This window comes from Sinocyclocheilus rhinocerous, unplaced genomic scaffold (assembly GCF_001515625.1).
Source record: "Sinocyclocheilus rhinocerous isolate Xijiao unplaced genomic scaffold, SAMN03320098_v1.1 scaffold174, whole genome shotgun sequence".
NCBI classification, from domain to species: Eukaryota; Metazoa; Chordata; class Actinopteri; order Cypriniformes; family Cyprinidae; genus Sinocyclocheilus; species Sinocyclocheilus rhinocerous.
The window spans coordinates 1,243,861-1,269,495 of record NW_015646289.1 but is presented as its reverse complement, the minus strand read 5'-3'; the positions used below and the strand labels follow the sequence as shown (position 1 = coordinate 1,269,495).

Sequence of the window (25,635 nt, the reverse complement as noted above, 5' to 3'; positions counted from 1 at the left end):
GTATTTGCTTCCAAAATTATTTTCTATTTTTAAAATTGATTTTTCATATATGGTTGCATGTTTAATTAAAATGTTTAAAACAAAATGGAGGCGATTAAAATACTTTTACCACAATGCACATTTTGTAATTTGTAATGTATTACGTAATGCAACTTAAACAAAATATATAACGGTTCCCCGGTACAGTTGGCATTTTTGATAGATAAGAATCATTCATGAACAAACTCCATTCAGTGAGTTAGGCATGATGGCTAACCCTACCTGATGTCCATTTAATTCTTAAACTTACTGTCTCATTCAGACTGCCCTCGACAGGAGCATCTTAAGTTCATAATGAAGCAACCAATTATGTGTCCCCTATTACTGCGACTACAGATTCTAAGTGAGCCATTGGCTCTTCCCCACAATGTCGCCTTACGCAAACAATCTCATAAGACATAACTCAATACAGCTGTTGTCCTTGTCTATGCTCGCCCAATGTTTCCCTTATAAGGACAGAGAGAAAGCATTTATGAAATAATAATTAGGCAGAGATTTCGGTGTTCTCGGTTACCCCGTCTGCTTCACTGGGGCACATGCACTGTGCTGCATTTAAAGTCACCATAAGCACTGCAGCGCATTGTCCCGCATGCTACTATAATCTGCCATTTTGTGAATGGAAATCCCTTGAAGAATTCATTCTGTGGTCACACAGCTTGCCAGATGTGGAAACTTACGCAAATAAAGCAGCGATGCATGAAATTACAGCAATAATGTCAGGGATTGCATCCGTGCTTCCATGCAACCCTTTCTGCATCCATGCATGAACATGCAGTGCAAGACATTGGATTACAAGACAGAAATAATTTTCTGAATCATATCTGAACTCGGTCGGTTGGAGGCAATCAGCATGCCACACAAGAGGATTGGGGAAGAGTGCTCCTCTATCTCGTTCGTATGCAGCTCAGAACCAGAACCCCCCTTCTCTGTACACGTCTATACACCGGAGTGCGGTGACTCCGTCTACGTTTCACTCTCTGTCCCCGCCCATTGCTCGGTTTTGTCCAAATCGGGCTTTTTGCGTCGCCGGAGCTCCCGATTTCAAGCCAACGTCATCAACGGAGAGAGGGGATGCTGACGTCGGAGCAGAGTCAGAGCGCACGGGTTGGGAGGGGTAAGACGAGTGAGATTCAGCATTGCTTACACTGATATGAGACGTATAAATCCCCCCCGGCCCCCCTTTTACTCCATACCCCTCCCCTGCGCTCTTTTCTACGTCGGTGTTGGCGCGTTGGGAGCCCCCCTACACTGGTGAAACCTCAGCCTATATAAGTTACCGGCTTGCAATGTTACTCCACCAGATTTACGGACTCCGAATATCTGGGCGAGAGACGGCTTCAGCAGCAGCCGACTGACTCAATCTCCGACCCGGAGGAAAGATCCATCCAGCCTCCGGTCCGCAACCTGAGCCAGGCGCTGTGGCGGAACCGCGGGGGGAAATCCGGGAGAGGCAGGCGAAAGGAGAAGAGCAGACGTACTCTGGACATGTGCTGAGATGACACACCTGTGAACGCGCCTAAACTCTTTTGGAAAGGAGCCTCACACTTTTCTCAACTTGCACCGTAGTCAACACTTTCAGCGAAGCTCAGAAAGAGTCCTCAGCCTTAGTCACCACAATGTATCGGTCCACCAAAGGAGCGTCGAAAGCTCGAAGAGACCAGATAAACGCGGAGATTAGGAACCTGAAGGACTTGTTGCCCATCTCCGATGCGGACAAGTCTCGTCTCTCCTATCTTCATATCATGTCGCTGGCTTGCATGTACACGAGAAAGTCTGTCTTCTTCAGTGAAGGTAAATATAATTTCAATTGTTTGGAAAATAACAGTCGAATAAAAGTCTTTTAAGTAATCCTCAAAGCTTCATAGATCTGAGTTTGTGTTGAGGCAATACTTAATTTTACGCGCTTGTTGCCGCGAGTTGATGCAAACAGGTGCATCTTTAATTAAATTTTTTTTAACACTATCTGGGCTGCTTATGCGTATAAAATACAGAGAACTATTTTAAAGATACAAAAGAACATGCAGTTCAAACAGCGCTTTGAAACGATATTTCTCTCCATGGTGCTGAAACACAAACGCTGTCCATGGTGCTGGAATTAAAATCGTGATATCGCATTCGTGGATGATCTTTTCTTTCACTTTTCTTACAAATAAAATGTAATAGTTTATTCAGACTTAAAATTACTTCTTTCAGATACAGCTGCAGATAGCAGTGCTGAGGAAACTGCAGGATTCCTCACATTTCATGAACTGAATGAGTTGGTACAAATGATGCCAGGCTTTCTTCTGCTATTGACTGGAGAAGGGAAGTTACTGTACCTGTCAGACAGCGTCTCAGAGCACCTCGGACACTCAATGGTGAGTCAAGCAGACAAAAAAAGTTATTCTCATTAAATCTTTATAGGTTTCCCCTTCCCTTCATCTCAAGTTATTTTAGCCTATTCCTAAGCAATATAAATGAAAGAGGAAGTTCACCTACAGTGTATTCTTTTTTGAATATTTAGGTAGACTTGGTCGCTCAAGGGGACAGTGTGTACGACATAATAGACAGTGCAGACCACTTTATTATGAGGAGTAACTTAGTGCCTCCAACTTCACATGACACAGGTAAGATCTTAAAAAAATGCCACGCAGATACATAATATATATCAGATTTCTAAGAGCTCATTATTTTCGTGCCTTTCCTCCTTAGATCTTCTGTTCCGCTGCAGATTCAACACCTCCAAATCAGTGCGTAGGCAGAGTGCAGGCAATAAGCTTGTTTTAATCCGTGCCCGCTGCCTGTCACAAACTCCCAACGAGTCTTCCCCAGGATCCTACTGGACTTCCAACCCAGTGTGGGTATGTTTCTGTACTCCTCTGGAGCCTCACACATCCCGAGGTGGAACTGCCCCGGACAGAGAACCACCTTCATCTCCTGCACTAGAGAGCAGCTTCTTCCTGCCATGTTTCCGTTCTCAGCACAGCCGTGACATGAGACTTCAGGAAGCACAAAACAGGTAAGGTTAAATGCCTTAGGTGTTTTTTTTTTATAAAACTGTGAAATACCAATAATTATATGCTTTAAAAAAATAAACTATTTTCATATAAATAAATTTTCCTTTTTTTCAACTTTCAGTGTGAATATTTATTTGGGTCTAAATGTGGAGACTCTGCGGTCCCAATCTTGGTACAGCTTCCTGCATCCTCAGGATCTTTCACATGCCTCAGCTCAGCACTGCAGCTTATGTGAGTCTCACTCTTGAATGACTAAACATACAAAATTCAGCCTTATTTGCTTGGTTAGGCCCAGCATGAGCACTGTTCTAGCTCACAGTTGCCTATCAACATTTGACACTTACAAAGAGCAATACAGAGTAATATGCATCTGCTGTAAAAAAGTACTTCTGACCACCCGCCAAGACATGACATAAAACCTCACAAGAAGTTGAATATGCTTTGACTTACCCATCTTTTTTCCACACACAGTGAGAGAGGGAGGAGAGGGCAGGGCTGAGATGGTGGTTCGTGTAGAGACTGCAGATCACTCATGGGTCTGGCTTTACATGGTCTTGCAGCTGGAAACTGGGGAAACCCCTATTGTCAGTAACAATTACATTATCAGGTAAGACTCAGCCTATATCTGTAAAGTCAAGACTAAAAACCAAAGCTGAAACAAGTAAGAATATCATTAATTCTGTGTCTTTTTCTCTTTGCCACAGTGAGACAGAGGCTTGGTCAGTCAGGCAGCAGCTGAGCTCTGAACAAACCCAGCTCTCCTTGGTGCTGGGCTCAAGCACTTCCCAACAAGAAAGCCTAAGCTTACAGAGTCCAGAAACACTCTCAAGCCCTGACCAAGTGTTTACACCAGGAAGCAGTGGCCTCTCCGGTCAGTCATTTGACTTCAGCACGGCAGCATGCAGTGCGGGATCTACTGAGGAACAAGGTGGCAGCTCCTCAATGGAGCCTGCACAACTGGAGAGCGGCCCACGTTCCAGTCTCTCCTCTTTGGAAGAGGAGAGCTTCTTCCAACATGAGCCCAGCGAACCTGTGGCCAGTCCTGCTTCTGCATCATCTCCCATTCCAGTCACGGTTGCAACAGTGTCTGACTTGGACTTCCTCACTCAGAATATTCTGCTGCCACCAGCATTCCAGATAGATCCTCCTCTACCAGCCTTGCCCCTTCCTCTTCCACCTGTGCCTACCTCCCAAGCCCAACAGACCAAGGAGTTTGAGTGCACACCCCCATACACACCTCAACTAGGTGGAAGCAATTTCCCCTTTGGGGAACCTCATTTTAGCTTCGATCCTACCGGGGCTACCTCACCACCTCCTCTTGCTCCAACTGCAACAGTAACCACGACGATGGCTTCATCTCTTTCTCCATCTGCGCCAACGAACCCACAAGGCAGCCCACCTCCTCCGACGACAACACTCTCAACTATTTTGCCTCTCACTATAACATCTCCAACCACAGAGATCCTCTTCCCAGTGGAGCCTTGCAGTGGGTCGCTCTATGAGAAACTCCCTCCTACTCCTGACAGTCCAGGTGATGGTGACTGCACAGTTATGACTTTACCAGAAGTCCGTGGTCCGCTGTATGTTGATGTCCCTCATGGGCCGCTACCTTACCCACCAGAAGGTCTCCTCACACCTGAAGCCTCACCTGGAAAACAGCCCAATCTACCCTTCTTCTCCTCACTACGTGAAAGAGAAAAAGAGAGAATGGAGATCTCGCTTTTAGCCCAACACATCAGCACACTAGTAGAGGGCTTCTACCTAGATCCACTCCTGACCAAGCTGGTTCCTTCCACCATTTTTGAACGCTCTCAGTCTCCATCTCTTGATTCTATGGGACTTGATTCAATCCCACTGTTGGGCGAATTCTACCCACTCAAGTCTTGGAAAGGCCTGGACCTGCCCATCTTCCCTGATGATGACTCTCTGTTTGAGGAGAGTGTCTTGGAGACCCTTCTGCAGGACCTCACGTCATCCCCTCCCCTCTCACCGACACCCTCTTCCTCCTCCCACTCCAGCCCCCCCTCCTCCCCCTCCACTCCTGAGTGCTGGTGCCCACCCTTGCACTTTGACGGGGTCTCTGCTGTGAGTGCCGGTCACTTCTGTAGCGTCCAATCGGCGCACTGTAACAATGAGGCCGGGCGAGGGGCTATGATGTCGTCAGTCAACACAGGCAACATGGCAGATGGGAAGGCGGCAGGCGAAGTTGCCATGGAGACAGAGGCAGCATCATCGCCTCTGTTCACGGGCATACCAACATCTCCACCACTGCAGCTGACTGCCTTCCCCGCCTCCCCAGTTTTGTTGCCTGTCTCCTCGCCTGTCAGCCCCGCTTCGCCCGGCCTGCCCTGCGCCCAGTCCCTCCTCGAGGAGCTGGCCGCCCTGGAACCCATGTTTGGGGCAGGTGCCTCGATCGCCCCCGACCTGGGGCAACAACCTGAGTTGTATCAACTCCAAAGTCATGCACCGCAACAGTGCTTCCGCAAAGGTGAGAAGCTGAACCTTTTTCTGATCATTTTGCTTTGTTGTCATTTTTGTCAAACTGAGTAACTGTTATTGGTTTTAACATTTTGTCCCTGTTCCTTCTTTTTGTCTTTCAGATGGGAGTGGAAGTGATCCTCCGTTCTAAAATAAGTCTGTGACTTACTTCATTAAGTATGGCATATTGTCATATTTCATGGAGCTACTTTTGCTGAAAAGTGAATATTAATTAACTGTATAAATATATACATAATGTATATAATGCCAAAAAAGACTTGAACTTCTTCAAATCCATTGAGAGTAAATCGTCACGTTCACAATTGTTCATCTAATTATCCATTCATTTATGTTAATAATAGTGCAACCCTCTGGTAGCAATGCAATATACTAGTCTTAAACAAGTCCTAAGGGGACTAAGAGGTCAATTTATGTCTTTCTGCTATAATGTAACATGAGCTTATATAAGTGAGAGTTACAGCTCTGACTTTGTAAGTGTAAACTGACTTACAGACTTGCATTTGTATTCACTTGTAGTGAAAAAACTCAGTTGTGAACTTTGAGGACATGAAAAAAAACAGCTCAGTGCTTGTCATCCAGCATCACACACACAAAACCCAATGTGTGGAATGTATTCACATAATAGATCAATATTTGGTCATTTCAAAAAGTGACCAGTTTCTAAAAGTATCAATATCAGCATGTTTCCCACAGCTGATTCACTTTCCTCTCCAATCTTCCAGCTCAGTAACTGTAATGTCAGAAACAGTATTATAAATGACAGAATTAAGACTACATTGGGCTTTGAGTTTGTGAATGCAATTCTTGGACATATCATTTCAAATGTGTTTCAATGTGATGTACAAATGTGAACAAATTCCACTTTGTGTGCAAGACAAGTCAAGTTTTCACATTGTTCTCCTACTGGCCGGTGGACACAAGCTGCAGCGGAAGCCGCCAGGGAGAAGGACAAAATATTGTGCATGGCTTTGCATGCACGGACATTACTGGACTTATTTCTAGCTACTGCTGAGTGACGGAGTAACGAATCCATTCAACCGGCTACTCCGATGGGCATGGCTAGAAGGAATTGCACTGGACTTTTGCAGCATCAATATTTGTAATGCTTGCAATCTGCTTAAACTCCCGAGTGCCTGGCACATCAAGAGGTTGCAGACCTAAGAGAAACAGCACCTTTATTCAGTGAATACCACGGTGACATCGTAACTTTGCTGTCTGCGGTGTGGAGTGGTGACAATGACTGTGTGAATGATCGATTCTTCTTTTTTGAGAGGGGTAAAAAAACAAAGCAAAGTTTTGTTTTAAAAAATGAGTGAGAAAATACAGATGGGGTTCTATTTCTATTCAGTTACTAATCGACACGGGTTGAGAATGGTTCTATTCCCATGGTGTCGACATGCTAACGTAGAGTTGTCTACGGTCAAGTAAAGGATTGATTCCTATGTTCTAGCTATTTACATGCTAAGTTTAAAAATAAAAAAGTATTTTATTGTATGTATGCTGATTTACAGGGTGCATGGTGCACGTGCCTCTAGCTAGGCATGATGCGGAACGGTTAAAGATTGTAATCATTTGTACATTTGTACAAACAACGGTCTGTACATATCGAAGACATTTCTATCGTATGAGATGAAAACATACTTGACATATGCTATTTATGAAGAATGGACATTGTGGATCAGTGTTCTTTTGTGTCGCTGATAAGTGTATTTGGTCGTCAAAACAGAGGCATTTATATTAAAGTGCACTTAAAAGTACTCATGTGTCGGTTTCTAGTTCCTCCCAATGCCTTCCCATTTGCTAACCACTGTCCTTTCCTCGCTCCCATTCCTCCATCACCCTTGTCGCTGTATCCCTTCTTTTCAGTGCATTCTCCTCACTCTTTCCCTGGAGCGCGGACTGCTCAGCAACAGCACTGACGCACGCTCGCGATGAGACGCTATCTGACTCAGACTGACGCACACACTTGACATAGAGGCACTCGCACAGACCGCCAGCTTACCGCTTTGACGCACTCACGTACTGAATGCCACACGCACGTAGCCCCCCCTCCTCTCTCTCAGCCCACACTCAATGTACCTGCTATTTTGACGTCGCATGACAGCGTTATCAGATTCCATATATGGGCTTTCCTGCTCAGGGGCACCAATTTTAGTCCACTCCTCCCTTTCCTCACAGCATCCTTCCCAATAAGGAGAGAGAGAGAGAGGAGAGCTGTGTTGCTATGCTAATGAATTAAACGCACAAGGGCCAGTCAGCCAATTAAAGCAATCAATGTAAAGTCGACAAAAGATGTGATTCAAAGCCTCCTCCCAATTCTAGCTCTTTTATGTAAAGCACAATCCCCGCTAACTCTTTTCTTTCTCTCCCTCTTTCCTTCTATTTTTAGACACAATGCACCTGGGGAGCTTAAATATAATCAAGCATCATAAGTATAGTAACCATCTGCCATAAAAGAGTAGAACAGAGCTGTGCGTCAGCATGTGAACATTTTGTTTCAGCCTCTTTTTGCTCCCCCATTGCAGCTTATTGAGACTAAACAGTATCACAGAAACCCAGATTGGCTCTTTTACACCATCTGGTGTCAAATAGAATGCATCTCTGTAGTAATCCTAAAAATACAGCATCCTAAAATTAGGATAACAGCATTTGTTAACCATAAACTAGAACAATGGTGAAAATTACACCCCATAAACCATATATTTTATTTCAAATCTATGCTTACGATGTACAGAAAGATCACTGAAAACAGTTTTTTTTTCTATCTGCGTATTTCTGAAAATGACTATTTTTAGTTGTATAGTAAAATAAAAACTACAGTAAAACAGTAAAATAAAAACTACAAAATTGAACAGCCACTAGATAGACAGACAGACAGACAGACAGACAGATAGACAGATAGATAGACAGATAGATAGATAGACAGATAGATAGACAGACAGACAGATAAAGTTGTTATAACACGTGGTCCCACTTCATATAAAGTGGCCTGAACTACTATTTACTTACATCAAAAAATAAGTAATGTACTTGTTGTGTTCATATTGTATCGCAAAACACTTCTGCTGCTAATGAGGTGGGATGCTGGTAAGGTTTAAGGGTGGGTTAAGGTGTAAGGGATGGGTCAACGGTGTAATTATAAATGTAATTACAGAAATTAATTACAGATGTAATTATGTTGCAGGTATTTTTTTAAAATATAAGTACAATGTAAAAACTTGCATGTATACAATAAGTGCATTGTATCAAATGATTAATTTAAATGCAAGTACATAGTAGTTAAGGCCACTTCATATAAAGTAGGACCTGACACGTTACCTAGAAAATATAACTTGTTCATATTGGACTGGCTGAGTGTCTGAGTGGATGGTCACTGGGTCCGTAGCACCCCTGTAAAAAATGAGAGAAAGTATTCAGGAATCAAACAAGAATCAAACAATGTTTTTGTATATGGGCCATTCTACAGAATTGGTCCAAAGTCAGAGTTGGAAATGTCTTGGGAAAAAAAAGAAGTATTTTTTCCATAAAAATTGTATGTATGCAAATTGTATAGTATATATATATATATATATATAATAAAGGTACGCATTTCTATTAATTGTGCCGTTTATTCTCATATTGTATTTTCAGAAAGTTTTGGAATATTTGTCCTCTCCCTAAATTTGTCACTACCGGAACACAGTAATAATAATTTAATTAGGAGGGTTATATTAACCTATTAAGATTTTGCTTACATCTACATTGTAAATATATTCTTATTGCTATTTTATTGAAGTCTTTTCAGAGGTAAATCTGTAACAATTACATTTTTACAACATGAGATTTGTTGTATTTTGAATCCAATTTTTCTTTGTAAAAGGCAAAAAGTTCATAATATTGATTTCAAAGTTAAGGATTCATTAGTTTGAATATGCACTGAACCAAAAATATTATAACATCTTAGTTGATAATTCAGTAAACTTTATTTTTGACAAAACATCCCATTTTTCGGTAGTGGCACATTTTCGGTAGTGACAGTAATGCTTTGGTAGCGACCACATCACATTACAGAATTTTAAGTCAAGTAAGTACATTTTTAATTTTCATAATTTACAAAGAAAATATAAAATAAATCTTTTTTGAACTTCACTTTTTAAAAGAATCAAAAAGATACTTTTGAAATCAACAACGGAAAAAAATACAAAAATTATTTAATCATTTTCATAAGTTGAAATTTAGGGGTTAGGGTTCGGCACAGCTACCTCCCAATTGAAAGTACCCAATAAATGATGATTTTATATGCTTACTAATATTTTAAATATTATTGTGGGTTTCAATAGATAATAGAAGGCTCTTAGTAAACATCTAAGATTTGAATACTAAAATGCTTTTTAAATGTGTTTTTTTGGTTGTGGGACAGCAGTTTGCAGTACTGTAGAATGGCCCATATAGCAAACAGAGAAGATTTTAGTAGGGGTACATACAATGAAACTAAAATGCCCCCTTGTGGAAATATACAATACACACACATTAGAAAGTGGAAGTGGAACTTAATTTATACGGAACAGACAGATTAGTAGTTGACCTAATACTTTCTCAGAACTAGACCACTCTAAACGTATAGAAGAGTGACTTCCTTTCATATGTCTTTTTTCGATTGTGACATGACATGTAACATGAATTACAGCACACCAGTTGTGGGGTGGCATGATTTTCATTTAGGCTATCACACAGCTATGTAATGATGATGACACTGTTTTGTCTCTTTAAAAGCAAAAGAACTGATTGCATTCATTATGCAGAAAGACTATTGAAGTTAGTAGAGGCGGCTGCCAAAGGTTAGTTCACATTAAAGTAAAGCCACTCACTGGGGCTTGAAAACGATCAGTCAGAAGCCAAGTTCAGAGGAGAAGCGTCTGAGAAATTTGTCTCAGATTTTAGACAAAATCACCTAGTTACGCCTGTTTGAAAATTATATGCACACAGGGACACAGATCTAGCTGGATTCTCAGGCTAAAGGCTCACATTTAGCTCACAGTAATATGCGAAGCACACTCCATCCAGGATGTAGTGGAGGGAGTTACACTCACCAATGGATGATTATCTGTGTCTGTTAGCATCCTGCAACAGTCTTTAAAGATGCAGTGCCACCATGTGGACATTCAAGGAGCCTTCTGTGAATTAAATAGCAATTTTATGAAAAGTCCAAAGAATTAAATGTAGCCTTTACAATAAAACAGGGGCTCAGATTTAGTCATTAAGAAAGCAGGTTTACAATAAGGTTCCATTTATTAAAATCAGTTAACTACAGTTATTTTTAAATTAACAGTGAAAAATACTTCTAAAGCATTTATTAATTTCAGTTTGTTCATTTCAACATGTAACCTACTAATACATTTTGAAATTAAAAAAATACAGATTTTAATATTATTTAAAGGACCTGAGCTAACATGAAATGAACAACTGCACTTTTATTAACTGACTAAAGCTGACAAAGAATAATAAATAGGCTACTGTAACAAATGTATGGCTCATTGTTAGTTAATAAATTAACTAACGTTAACTAATGGGACCTTATTGTAAAGTGAAAGTATTATTCATTCTCCAGTGAGAAACCCAGTGGAAACAAAGCCAAAATGAAAAACAATATGGAAATACCGGAATGAATAACGTTTCCATGTAAAGATTCATATTCATGCTGAGAAAGCGGACTTAAAAAAAATGCTGAGAGAAATGCAATAGGTAGGCTACAGTACACAAAAGGTATAATAGGTATCAGAATAAATTGAGATGAGGAGACTTAATCAAACTGCTAATTAAAAATAAAGGAGCAGTCGGGATTTTTAAAAATAATTTATGAAGCAAGCTGAATTAATAATATAAACCTCTTGACCCGTTTTGTTGGTGTTTTTAGAGTTTTTCCCCAAAAACAAAAAGAACGATTCAACAATTCTTCTCCCCCGAGTTACGTCTTCCGTCATTTTAGAGAGTATCACAATGCATACGCACGCTTTCCCCTAAGCGTAAACAACGCTGATTACGCAGATTATGTTCATGCGCGCGCTTTCTCCCCGAACGTAAACAACGCTGATTACGTCGATCACGCTCTTGGGTACTCTCCAAAATGGCGGAAGACGTAACTCGGGGGAGAAGAATTAACTAAATCAAAAAGTATTCTTGTAGCTTTGCAAAACTGAAGTTGAGCCACTAATGTCACATGGACTGTTTTATCGATGTCCCGATGTCCTTCCTACATTTCTGGACCTGGGAACATTACAGTTGCATTGCTGTCTACGCAGGGTCTGAGAGCTCTCACATTTCATCAAAAATATCTTAATTTGTGTTCCGAAGATGAACGAAGGTCTTACGGGTTTGGAACGACATGAGGGTGAGTAGGCTAATTAATGACAGAATTTTCATTTTGGGGTGAACTAACCCTTTAACTCAGAGGTAGAGTTACTCTCACAGGACACTGCACTTATTTGCAATCACAAAAGTACATTATTTGCATGTGCTTTTAAATGTTTCATTCATTAAAAAGCCTGTCAAACAGCACCTGATTACTGAACTAAGTTATCATTTGCGCTAATACTGTCAAATCACACAAGGTTTACATATAGACTCAGTTGGATATGTCTAAAATGAAAGTAAACAGTTGAGAGAAAAACGGATACATATTAGATGCGTGCAGGTCTTATAGGTCTTTTTCCTTTCTCTTTGGAGTGTTACAAGCTCTTGGTGCATAAAGAAGATCTGTAAAGTTGCAAAGACTAAAGTCTCAAATCCAAAGAGATATTCTTTATAAAAGTTAAGAGTCAGCCACGCCTACGTAAAATGGCTTGTTCTAACACGCCCCCACATGTCTACGTCACTGTGTGGGAAGATTTGCATAACACCGCCCAAATGTTCACGCAAAGAAGAAGGCGTAACTTTTATTCTCGCTGTAGTATTGTTGCCGCGGCCACCATGTCGTGAAGGCACTGTGTGCTTCGTTGTGAAAGTGAAACTACTTTGTTTGGCCTTCCAAAAGAGGATGATATCCGCTTCGTCATGCCTGGAGCTGATCCGTGCTGGTTGCTGAGGAAATACTACAACTTTGCGCTGTGGTTCTCCGGATTGGCTTTCACCGTGGACCAAGCGGAGTCCAGCCTGGGGTCGCCACATGTGGTTGCCACAAACCCACCAGATTTTTACATCAAATTTTAAATTTGATGTAAAAATCTAATTTTAAAGATTTTTACATCACAAATAATAATTTAGAAGTAATAGGCTATTTTTGTCCAGTTTTTAACCCCCCTCATGGGAATGCTCTGTTTGAATAGGCCTGGCAGATTGTAGACTAGGAAGTAAAGGCACACTCCTATGACTGGCTAACAGTTTTTTTGTTGTTGTTGTTGTGTATGTTTGACAGCCTACATTCCTCACAGATGGACGCTGTTGTGATTTAGGTTAAAACGCATAAATACTCATTACATAGCAAACGATCTGTAACAGACGAAGCAACAGTGACTACGTAATAAAACCAGTTTACGTTACTCACACTTGTGTGGTACGACATCGGATCCAATATAGTCGGCAAAGCATTGTCTTTTAGTTTCAATCTTTCTGAAAATCCCAGGTCAAATTGTGCACTGTTTGTAAACGAATCCGCGGTAAAATGAAGGGAACAGAGGACCGAGTTCTTACTGACTCGGTCTGGAACTTCATTAAAAATAAGTTCATCCACTCTGTCCTAACATTGGAATCAGAAGGAAGCCAACGCAAACACTGTTTTTCCACAACTTGGCACTGCACAGCGTTTTGTCTTCAGAGCCATCTTTATCGTTTGGTTTCTTATTAGCCCGTCTCGTTATTTACACTACATGCGTGAATTGGTGGGCAGGGCTAAACAGGCAGTGATGTAGAAGCAGGTGTTGATCTTATTCTTTGAGGTGTTTAGTCACAGTCACATCATAGATTTGTACATTCCACAACCTGTCCTTTTGGCAGACTGGCTTCAATATAAGCTGTTTTTAGACTAACGAGAAAGTTCTGAGTTCTGAAACTTACAGGATGTTTTTATAGTACAGTGACCTCTTATATGTGAAAATATCAAGGGAATTTTGGTTTCTCAGTTCAAACAGTTTTGTGGAGTTTTTGTCTACTGTAAATTTCTTCAGAAATATGTTTTGTCAGCTGAATAATTGGCATGTTGTTAAGGGGTTAAACTACAGTACGAATCCACTAAAGACACTGCACCTCTCACAGCCTAATTTTCATTCCTATCAAAAATTAAACATGGCGCTACCCTGACTAAAGTCTGTGCTATATTTTTGCAAGTACTGCTCACTGCAGAGCCAAATGACCTCCAGCTCCCCCTCTCTGGATGTCCAGCTCCACCTCTGTGTGAACTAATGGGTGGAGTTATGTTTAGTGATAGGGTTAGGGAGTGGTTGGGTGTCTAGCTCCACCCATTACATCCAGCGATGGGGAGCTAGAGCTCCAGCTCCTCCCATTTGGCTCTGCAGCGAGCGCCCTCTATTTTTGATTCCTACTAGTGGGGTCCTGTATACTTTCTGCAATATTCAGGAGGTAGTGTAGTGTGGGGTTCACTACAGGTGTATAATAATGAAGAGAGGTTGAATTACATAACACCAAATCTCATTTGTATAGCAAAAACGCACTGCGGATCTTACATGACCACATGACCGTGTCCGGAAAAGACTCTTGCCTCTAAATCCCTACAGGGTTTATGTGAGATTCTGCACTTTGACAAGCTTCATCTAATGCATAAGATACAGATTCTGATGCCTTTTGCCCGTTACAAACACCAAATATAACAGCCATCACTCGATATGAGCCTCAAAGCGGGGGGGGGGGAAACAAGAGGCCATATGAGAAATCACATCCTCTTTATGTTATTATCTCTCGTCCTTCTCTGTTCTTGTGAAATTGCAGTCAGCGACATGGAGAACACTCCGTCACTGAAGCCTGGATAGAGTGCAGTCACCGCAATCCTGTTCAAATCAGAGAGAGTCTACTGCGGTACTCACTGAGAAAAAAATCTTTGCCCTTCATTCACTTTCGACAAGCATTTGGAAAACAATCACAAATGCACTTGACTTTAAGGAAAGTGATTTGACAGTGCTTGTGAAGTCACTGGGTCAGACGGGCTACTCACAGACTAAATTACATCCATTACACATTTTCCCTGTGCCTACACAGCCTGACACTTCCAAGGTTTCTTTCCAAAGCTGTATCTCAATAGTCAAGTCTGTATCCCAACAGACAGTCATGATGTTTATGTTTGTAATATCTAAAGGAATAGTTCACCCAAAAATTATAATTTTTTTTGCTGTACATTTTACTCACCCTCAGGCCATCTAAGATGTAGATGAGTTTGTTTCTTCATCTGAACAGATCTGGAGAAATTTAGCATCACTTCACAAATGGTTCCTCTGCAGTGAATGGGTGCTGTCAGAATGAGAGTCTAAACAGCTGATAAAAATCACAATAATCCACAAGTAATCCACATGACTCCAGTCCATCAATATATGTCTTGTGCAGCAAAAAGCTGTTTGTAAGAAACAAATCCATCAATACATTTTTAACCGTTGCTTCTGACTAAAATACAAATCCTCTAGCCATAATATTTATTTCTTTAGGGAATAGGTTGTCTCATCTGAATCAGGAGAGAAATATGGAAGCTCAAGCACCTTTTACAGGTGAAAACAGCCCAAAACAGTTTGGACAAATATGTTGGTGGATTTTGATGTGAGATGACAACACAGGACAAACTTTTTCACTGATGGAAGCATTATTATGGATTATGAACTCCTATGTTGACCAGATGTGATGGTTAACACGCCTTTATGATGGATTTGTTTCTTACAAACAAGCAGCTTTCCGCTTAACAAGATATGGATTACTTGTAGATTATTGTGATGTTTTTATCATCTGTTTGGATTCTCCTTCTGACGGCACCCATTCACTGCAGAGGATCCATTGGAGAGCAAGTGATGCAATGCTAAATTTCTCCAAATCTGTTCTGATGAAGAAACAAACTACTACATCTTGGATGACCTGAGAGTGAGTACATTTTCAGCAGATTTTCATTTTTGTGCCATTCCTTTAATATCTTTATACCTTTTGGTTGCATTTAGCAGAGAACAGCTGGGCAATAATATAGTTTACATTTTGCAACATAAGGAATCAAGCGGTTAATATATGCTACATAACATATCACTTTATGTAAGTAGAGTGTATATATGCAGGTAAAGGTTGTACTATAGGCTAAAGCTGTTAATGTATGCGAATAGAGTGCTGCAGCCATGATGTCAAAACCCAGAAGACTAATTTGTCTTGGGTTCCCATGAGATTTTTCCTATGGGTTTTTATAAAGGGGTTTTTCAATCCATGAATAAAATAAGGTGTGTGGTAAACTGCACACACACCCCAATCGGTCTTATGTAGTTACTAAAAACATGTTTTTAAAAAGAAACATAACTGCTTAAAAAAATTCATGTTTTCAGTATGGGTGTGTGGAATTTACTTTGTAGAGCAAAACAGCCAAGTATTGTCAATTTATATTTACCACAGATCTTGCTTATTATAAAAATAAATCTGGAAAGAACCCAAATCTATATATATAGAACCCCAAAGCTATATACTGAATATATATAGTGTTAAAAATATCCTTATTTGTCAATGCATATCAACCTTTGTCACAGTGTTGCCAAAGGGCAATCTACTTCAGCAAAGATGTCAGAAGACACAGCAGCTATAAAAAACCCTGTATTATTACCCAGAGATAGTTAGGAGAGACGGGTAAGCCAATGGATGCGAGAGAAAGAGTAGGTCAAAGTGGCTCAGAGGCCTAAAAAAGGTTGTAGGAGGCAGAGAAAAGAAAAGAGAAAGTGGGGGAGGTAGAGAGAAGTCAGGAGGCAGGATAGAATAAACAATGAGAGATACTGAGGAAAAAATACACTTCAATACATTTGGATGCAAATGAGCAGCATTTTATTAGAAAAACACATCCATGTGAGCGGGGGTTTCGTATTGATAAATAACTCTAGCACACAGCAGCTCTTCATTTCTTCTTTACTGCTGCTGCTGCCTCAGCGGCTGCTGCCTCGGCTTCTGCCTTCAGTCTCTCCTCACGCTCTCGGAGAAACTCCCCGTACTCTTCTGGTGACAGGCTGACAGAGGGATGACAGGAGAGGAGAGGGGGAGCATTGTGAGAGTGGCAGAAGAGGAAACAGACAGAGAAGACGGAGATTAGAGGCATATCAACAGATACATCTACATTACATTAGAATTTCAAACATTTCTAGCAATCGATTGAAATGCAAGGCGAGCATTGCTCTTCTCTCATGCACAAATGATGGGTCTGGGCATTTATGCCTCAGTGACATGGTTCATTTATTAAAGAGGTTCGGTTTAAGAAAAGACAAGACTCTGCTAACAGAACAGGCTGCTTTTTTTTTTGTTGCCTGTCTAAATGTTGCCAAATTTCAATGGCTCAATGACATTTGATGTCGCAGAGACTGAGGATATAGAAAAGGCTCTGGTAGCTGTCAAGCAAACACTTCTCTAATGAATAGTCTCAATACATAAGATAGCAGCATCCCTTACAATTTCTCAGCGTTATTAAGGCATTAATTATACAAAACATGAATTTTATGATTCATTTTTAAAAGGCTGCAGATCAAGCGCAATTCTCAACAGTGAGAAATGGCATAAAATTCCAAATGAGCACAAGAACTGAAGTCACTGGCGAGCGTGTGAAGTAAGACTTGATTTATTCAGCCATTATTTATTCACATCTCTTATTAAGGTCTTTACTAGGTGGTGGGATGCCTGCAATATTTATACAAGGAAAAGATGGATGTTTAAAACTCACAGTGGAGACCAGACATGCCGAAAACACAAAAGATGCTTGAAAATAGTTTTTAATATAAATCATGCCTACGAATGCATTTCTTAATAAAACTAATATTTCAATTAGATTTTTTAAAAAGAGATATACTACCATTCAAAAGTCTGGAAATGGCAAGATCTTTAATGTTTTTGAGAGAAGTCTCACCCAGGCTGCATTTATTTGATCACAAATACAGTAAATATTGTGAAATATTGTTACGAATTAAAATAACTGTTTACTATTTTAATATATTTTAAAATGTAATTTATTCCTGTAATGTTAAAGCTAGATTTCAGTGTCACATGTCCTTCCGAAATCATTCTAATATGCTGATTATTTAATGTGCTCAAGAAACATCTTATTATTAGCAATGCTGATATATTAATACTTAATTAAATAATATAATTATAATTTATAATTATACATAATTCTTGTACCTTTATTTCTGTTATTCTGTAGCTTTGAAGACTTTGCTAAGGTTCTACATTGTTAAAAATGGCAAGAATGATTCTATCCAAACATTGTATTGTATGTTGTGAAGAATGCAGTAGAGTGAAGTTTGAAGGACTCTCACTCATTGACGACTTTGATGCCGAGGGATCTGGCTGAACCGATGATGCTCTTGACAACGTTCTGCATAGAGATGTCTCGCAGGTTAAAGCTGTCATCCTGTGATTTGACCCGTGCAATCTCATATACAGCCCTCGCCGTTACCATACCTGCGATCTCATGCCCTGAGTGGAGGAACAAGGCGGGAGGGGAAAGAGAGGGGTGACGAAACACAGTAGCACAGAAAGAGAAACCAGCAGGTGTGGTTGGCCGTGATTGAGAAAAATGGAAGTGGAGATGGAGTGAAGGGGAGAGGTAACGGAAAAAGAGGGGAAGGGGAAAGAGTGGGCGTATAAGAAAGAATAATTGAGGTGGAGTGAAACGTATGAAAATGAAGCAAATCCATAATTCTCTTTTTTTAACATGCCACCTTCACCGCAGCGCTCCTCTTAGTAATTGCACAGCTCTCCACCAGTGCAGCTCATCGTCAATATATCATCAGTCAAAAAATTCAATCTGAACCAAAACACCCTGCAGGGGGAAGTCTGTCCATTATTGAAACATAAGGCGGTGGCAAGATATACAAATAGACTGCTGAGAGATGGAAGGAAGGATGTATGGCCACAGCCGCCCTGGCTGTGATAGGTCTCGCTTACCAGTCTTTCCGGCTCCTTTTTCAATGCCGGCGGCCTGTTTCAAGAAGTAAGACACAGTGGGCTGCCCAATTTTCAGGTCATACGTCCTGTCCGACTGGAGGAAAGAAAAGAGGGGTAAGCTCAGTTAGAAACATCACGCCCATTCAAACTAACCCAGGTCCCTCAGGTCACTTTGGAGCTAGGTGGATTAAAAATGAAAGCAATAAACATGCAAAGAAATGGGCTTGGTAGGATTTCATGTTTTAAAAGCTTCTTTATGCTCACCAAGGCTGCATTTACTTGATCAAAAATGCAGTAGAAACCATAATATTAAATATGAAATATTATCACATTTTAAAAGAACTATTTTCTATTTGAATATATTTTAAAATGTAATTTATTCCTGTGATGGCAAAGATTAATTTTCAGCAGCCATTACTCCAGTCTTCAGTGTCACTTGATCCTTCAGAAATCATGTTGATTTGCTGCTGAATTATTATCAATTATTATTAGTGCTCAGATATTAATAATGGTTCTTATTATAATCAGTGTTGAAAACATTGCTGCTTAATATTTCAGAAACTGTGATACATTTTTCAGGATTCTTTGATCAATAGAACATTCAAAAGATCAGCATTTATCTGAAATCTTTTGTAACATTATAAATGTCTTTACTGTCACTTTTAATCAGTTTAAATTTATCTTGCTAAACAGAAGTAAGATAAATGGAACTTAAAACTTTGAATGGTAATGTAAGGTCCACGCACTTGGCCCAAGGAAGGTATCCAGTGGTGTATACATGGTTAACGTAACTGAGTACAACTTAAACTAAGGTCCAGCGGTTAGTCAGAAACCCATGGCCTCACCTGATGTGCCCATGCTATGCACATAACCCTGGACGCAGCTTTGCGGAAGCATACTCCTTCACTTAATCTACTTGAGGAATAAGTAAGCAGATGAAAAGGCACTGATGCGTATGTGAGAGAGGCGTTTCCTGCACCACCCCACAACGCACCACCCCTCTGTGGGGTGTCTTGAAGATGCCAGTGTATTGTCTGTTTCTCAGGAGATCAAAGTATCTGAGTTTCTTTTATCCTTACAGTAATGTATACATTTGTATCGTTGGTAATTGTTTGTCTAAAATGCTGTGACAGAAATTTACTATTAGTCTAAAACAGTCAACAAATTATTTGCTTTAAATTGCCATTAAACTTTGCTTAACTGTCATCGTCCCACCTGTGGGACACTTGGCGCTCTTTTTTGTTGTCCCTTTTCTCTATCAAATCTTTTAGTAATCATAAATCATATATCATTTGAAAGCTTAGAAGCACAAGATTCATCCTGTGAAAACCATTTTGAACTCGGACATTGCGTTACCATGGAAATGGTACTTTAAAATCTTTTGGCGGTCTCCTCCCCCTTAGTGGGCGGTGTCAAGTGCCATATTACAAAATGCATTACAGTCTTTTAGAATCAAACCTTTTTATAATCTTGACAAAAAACATATCATTGGAAAGGTCTGAGTCTCAGGATTCCATATTTTGTAATATTTCAAGTAATATTGACAGAGAAATCTAGACATTTGTGACAGAAAAATGCATAAAAAAAATTCAATGGAGTTTGGATGGCACCCGGTGGCTGTTTGTGGTATAACGCCCTAAATACAATCTCACAGGAAACTCAATTTTTTTCAGATCAACTTCAAATTTGGAACATAACTTATTTAGACATAAGGCTTTAATTTTATACAAATATTAGAGTAAAACCTGTTATGTAAAATATTTATTATATATACAATAAAATAAAATGAATATAGTGCATTTTCTTTACAGTAAATTTAAACTTCCATAACTTTTTGATACTTTAATGTTTTTTTTTTTTAAATCCACTTTTGCGTTAATCTGCTGATTTTCTTCTTTAAAAAGAGACCAACCTTATGTCTGTATTCCAAAGTGTTCAAAAATTACAACAAAAATGGAGGGTGACAGTTAAGGGGTTAAATTCCCCATCTAGCCTTTTTACTTAATAATACAAAATGAATTATCAAAATGACTTTAACACTTTATATTTACATAAAGGTTTACATGCAGTCATATGGAAGAAATATCCAAAAATATGATAATGAATAAATTATAAGATGTGTAAAAATGATATAAATAAGACAAATAAAATGAGAAATTATATAAAAAAAGACAAATTAAATTTCCTGAGAAAAGCTTGTTCTTTTCCATAAAACTAAAATGCTTGGTGATCACTGGCTGCCAAGTTTAGTGGCAATTTTGCTTGGTTTGTTTTCTTACAAAGAACCAATAGAAGTCATTAAAAAGTAGTTTTTCCCTTTGGTGTCTTATCATGCCTAAGGCACCACGTGAACCAGGACTGCAAATGTTGCCCCCTCAAAAAAAAAAAGAAGAAGAGGTGTGCTCACTATAAGAGCATACATTAAAAAAAGCTTTGCTTGTCAACAAAAGAAAAAGAGAAAATGTGAATTAAACCCATGTTGTGTGAATAGCATCTAAATTAAGTAAAATGTCAGTGTCATAAAATCATATAAAAAATACATAATAAATGATAAAGCTTACAATATCTGAGAAAACCCTTGTGTACTGCAGGTAAATCTGCAACATTATGGATTGCAAGCTGAGTTTGTTTTTGACGATTATCTGTCGAGACTGCGGGAACAGAAGGTTATTTTCGTTTTCGGATTTGTGGGCGTCAAGCTATCGCTCTCGGTCTATCAGTCTCATCGCACATAGCGGGTGGTATCACTAACACTATCCTCTTCGAGAGCGAGAGGAGCTAAAATCCTATAGCATCCAACAGAGTCTCTGGAGCCTGACAGAACCTCATTGGCATCCACAGACTCTGACAGCCTCTCATAAACTCAGAATCGAGTCGAGTGAAGCCAGACGCACACATCCACACCCTCCGTTCCCCCGGCACACACCCTCGACAGTCAGGCCTGCCGAAACCAAAGCTTTAAGGCAGGGATTAGTCTGCATAGAGAGGCTCAAAAACAATGAGTGTGCAGCAGACAGCTTAATGGGACAACTGGGACTTCACAGGCAGTCTGACTTGGGGAGACAGCCTGGCTAAAATGCATTGCAGCCATCCGGCTCAAGCCTAAAGCAAGCATTGTGCTGCGAACTCGACCAGAATATTCTCTACACCCTCTGGAGCTAAGGATCATGTAGCACAGGCTAATCTTCAATCCCTGTCGAATGCTCATCAGTATAGTGAGAGGACGCTAGCTTTAGGGCCTAATCTGCCTGTAGGACTCGAAGAATGAATCATAAAAAGTAAAAGAAAAATCATAAATAATATAAGTTTGGCAATGGGAATTTTATATTCCACATGTCTTGAAAGAATAGTTCACCCAATAAATAAACATTCTGTCATCATTTACTCAACCTCATGTCCTTTGAAACATGTCTGCCTTTATCTTTTGTGGAACATAAAGACAGTATTTATAGCAGGATGTCCAAACTTCTATTTTCTATGCAATGGCCTGCAATACAGTACACGAGTCATTTTGACTCTTTTTATTTTGCCCTTTTTCCTTTTTGTAGCTTGGTCTTTATATACTTTCATTGTTGAGGCTTTCTGAAGAATGCTCACAATGTTGTTTTTCATACAAAATAAAGAAAATCACGGAACCACATGAGGGTTAGTAAATGATGACCATTTTTATTTTGGAGTGACCTGTTCCTTTAAGAGTCTCATAAATACTGCATAAAACTAAAAGTATAAAGTTTAAGTGTACACAGTTCTTCCTCTCTTTGCTCACCATTCTTTTTGATTTACTCCATTGCTCTTGTATTTCTTTATGCACTGCAAAGTGCCTTTGTGTTGGGTGAGAAAGACACTAACTGATTAACTAACTAAATAGTTAAAACAATAGTAAAAACCTTTATTTTGAAATCGCAATGGAAAGATATTGATGTATGATCAAAGTCAGTCTTTGTTATGATGCCGGTTACTCGACACGGGCAAAATGCAATCAAGGATTTTTTCAAATCGAGTACTCGAATTGAATCGAGGAATCGTGACAGCCCTAGATATTTGTTTAATAAAGATTTACAATTGGATATGTAACTTGTATAATAAATTTGGACAGCTGGTTAAGAAGAGCAGTGCTACATATCTAAGCAATCAGACATGTAAATAAAAATGAATAAAAGGTATGTTGTGATTGTTATCTAAAACAAAAACATTTTCATTAACTAAAAAGCTGAAATAATATATAAAAATTAGATCTAAAAAATGTAAGAAACTTACACAATAATTAAAATTGAACAGGCTGAAACTTACACAAAAATTTTAAACAAGTGTAGGCTGAAATATTACAATTTCAAGAACTAAACCTAAAATGTATACATAAAAAAATAATTAAAAAAAATTGCAAAAGCACACAACAAAATTGCTAAAAATGAAAACTTATATTAAATTAAATACTGGAAAAAAAAACAAAAACGAATTCAACATATTAATAAATACTAATAGTATATTTAAAAGAACATTGGTAACGAGGGACAACCAACCACTGCATAAGCAAATTTTGCATAGATGAGCACAACTCACAGACTTCAGAGTATGTAAAATGTAGTTATTTATTATTATTGTAAAAAAAACACGAGAAATGATCAAGCCAACAAGTCAAAAATCACAGTGAGCTGTTGCATGTGTATTCAAAGAACGAATGATGAATGACAAAAGCATGAGGTGCACGTTTTCCTCTCTCTCTCCCTCAGAAAACGTCTTGCATCTGGTCATGGAACGAGAGCTGATGTACCTGCAGAGGAGTGCCAACAACAAAGGCTGACAATTCCCACCCTCGGGCAACCACGACTGACAGGACAACACAAAGGGATGAGCTAGATGAAGGTGACATTGTTGCTGAAGATGTCTAGTTCTACTTTATGCAACAGAAGTCTCTGAATTCAAACTGTGGCAGAACTGGACCACGGACATTCGCTTAATCGGCTCAGAAGAAAAGATTATGTGTTTGGGTTCTGACTGAGACCGAGTATTAGACATGAGCCAGAGACATTAAAACACCCCAGACTGGATTGGGTGGCAGTGACCCAGCATAATGCGGCCATATAATTTCCTCACAATGTCTGCACCGCCATCTGGACTGCCACGGCATCACCCCATTTCGCTTACAGACACAGAGGGTTATCGAAACTGGGACTTCCAATTGAAATCACACAAGAGCTTTTCAACAGTTCGGTAATGAAAAAGAGATGGAGACCTGTAATGAGAACTCTCATTTCACGCAGTCGTGCCACTTTAAAATTTGTGAGCAATGACCCCTCCATAATAAAAAGCCATTTCTCACAACCTTCATAATGGGCCTCCGTCGTCACCTCGGCAAGCATTGCTAACAGCCATCAATCCTTCTTTATTTAAAAGACTGAGAATATGAGGAGAAAATGCTAGACCTCTCATTTTGTTACAGAGGGTGGATGAAAAATGGGAGAGACTTGATTAGAAGAGACAAGAGCGATCGTACGAGAGAAACAAAGACTAAAAGGTGTCAGGGAAAAAGCTGCTAATGCACACAATTGAGGGATCCATCAAACGGCCCCATTTCTCCAAGAAACTTGGAGTTGGAGTACATTTACAAGCTTTGGCTTCAAGCACAAAAGTGTGTCCTTGACAAAAACATTATAATAAACGTGCTGAGAAGGTGAGCGGTGAGATAAACCTAGGCCAGATTAACATTACATACGCCGCATCAATGACTATTCCTCATTTACGAGTCACGCTCCGATCGGGAAAGCTCTGTTCTTCTGTTTAATCCACTTCGTTCAATACCTTCATTTGATCATAATGTCAGAAGAAGGCCTAATCCGCGCTTTGGCATTCGAGACGCATCTAATGCTGTTTGCTAATGTGCCTGGGATGCGAATGTAAACGAGCACCTCCAGGGACTCATAAAATGAGAAAACAAGCGGCAAAACAAATGAGAGCAAGATTGATTGAAAGCAATAAGGTGTATTATGAGGCCCTCAAGACTTCACATCTGTGACTGATTGGTAAAGTGGTGTTGACGTGAAAACAGTATTCCTAATGAGTGGTTACATTACCTTCACGTTGATCTTGATGGGAAGAGGAATGCCTTCCTTGAGCTCTTTGGTTTTCTCATTGAAATCTTTGCAGAAGGCCCCAATGGGAATTCCTTTCTGGAAAAGAAGGCATAGGAAGAACATTCAGAAAGGTTTAGACCCACACCTATTTTAGCCCGTTGTTCACTGTGGCATTCTTTTGATGAATACGAATAGCCGTTTAGAGTGGCTGCATGGTGTCAATCATTCGATAACTCATTGGTGCACTGTGAATGCCTCGGCATGCTTGGATGCCTGTGTGAGTGAGTGAGAAAGCGAATGAGAGAGGCTAGTGGAAGCCTATTTACCCAAGGGTCTGAGTATATGTGTGTGTGTGTGTGTGTGTGTACATGTCAGAGTATGGCAGTCATCATGCCTCTGAGACTCCAGATAAATTAGATTCTCTTTCCTGGCCCTTGCCAGGCAGAAAGCTAAATGTATAGCTGACATTAAGTCAACATTGGCTGCCATTTCTCCTGTGCGGCTTCACCAGAGCATGAGTGTTTTCTGTGGGTTGACTGCGGAGGCGGCTGCTAATCTGTAATCTTATTACAGTTGTAAAAGTTTACCTTGTGACTGAAACAATTGTTTTATCCTGTGGTAGATGTTACAGAGATTTATTTAACAGTCAGAACTATTAGGAAAGGGCTGCTAATGCAGTTTCGATGAGACACCACACTCACGGATCTGATCTCCCTCAGTTAATGCACTGACAGTTTGATGCATATGGCACTGATAAATGCCAAGAACTGGCAAATGAGTGGCATAAGATCTTTGAAGCATCTACTAGCAAATATATAAATATGTAATTGTAATAGTGGATGTTTCAGAGTTATGTCTGTTAAAGCAATAAGCCCCAAGAAGCCGTGGTTTACAGTGAATTTATAAATAAATTCACTGTAAACCCCGGCTTCACGGGGCTTATTGCT

General features: G+C 39.8%; 2 protein-coding genes and 1 long non-coding RNA gene across 3 annotated transcripts in view; 1 reads left to right on the top strand and 2 right to left on the bottom strand.

The window, feature by feature from the left end:
* The first annotated feature begins 1,341 nt into the window (after positions 1 to 1,341).
* LOC107707232 (neuronal PAS domain-containing protein 4) lies at positions 1,342 to 5,780 on the top strand. The gene is made up of 8 exons (XM_016511194.1): positions 1,342 to 1,830; positions 2,233 to 2,396; positions 2,543 to 2,645; positions 2,731 to 3,037; positions 3,157 to 3,266; positions 3,507 to 3,642; positions 3,740 to 5,523; positions 5,636 to 5,780. Exons 1-8 carry the CDS (start codon positions 1,656 to 1,658, stop codon positions 5,662 to 5,664), a joined length of 2,808 nt encoding a protein of 935 aa, XP_016366680.1. The 5' UTR covers positions 1,342 to 1,655; the 3' UTR covers positions 5,665 to 5,780.
* On the bottom strand, positions 3,209 to 10,737 carry LOC107707235 (uncharacterized). The gene is made up of 4 exons (XR_001636236.1): positions 10,604 to 10,737; positions 8,853 to 8,924; positions 3,486 to 3,614; positions 3,209 to 3,287 (listed from the first exon to the last, which is right to left on the bottom strand). It is a non-coding gene; the product is annotated as an uncharacterized LOC107707235 (long non-coding RNA).
* A 5,544-nt stretch (positions 10,738 to 16,281) lies between these two features.
* Positions 16,282 to 25,635, bottom strand: part of LOC107707234 (39S ribosomal protein L11, mitochondrial-like) — a 35,382-nt gene continuing 26,028 nt past the window's right edge. The window contains exons 3-6 of the mRNA XM_016511198.1: positions 24,689 to 24,784; positions 18,618 to 18,711; positions 17,987 to 18,146; positions 16,282 to 16,690 (exon numbers count right to left, since the gene is read on the bottom strand). Coding sequence (XP_016366684.1) covers positions 16,582 to 16,690; positions 17,987 to 18,146; positions 18,618 to 18,711; positions 24,689 to 24,784 — 459 coding nt within the window. The 3' untranslated portion in view covers positions 16,282 to 16,581. The remainder of the gene's footprint in view (positions 16,691 to 17,986; positions 18,147 to 18,617; positions 18,712 to 24,688; positions 24,785 to 25,635) is intronic.

Bases quoted from the DNA above. Each gene is read 5' to 3' on its own strand.
- LOC107707232 (XM_016511194.1), top strand. From the start codon at position 1,656: ATGTATCGGTCCACCAAAGGAGCGTCGAAAGCTCGAAGAGACCAGATA. The intron at 1,831-2,232 runs GTAAATATAATT...TACTTCTTTCAG, and splicing joins GTCTGTCTTCTTCAGTGAAG to ATACAGCTGCAGATAGCAGT. The intron at 2,646-2,730 runs GTAAGATCTTAA...TTTCCTCCTTAG, and splicing joins TCCAACTTCACATGACACAG to ATCTTCTGTTCCGCTGCAGA.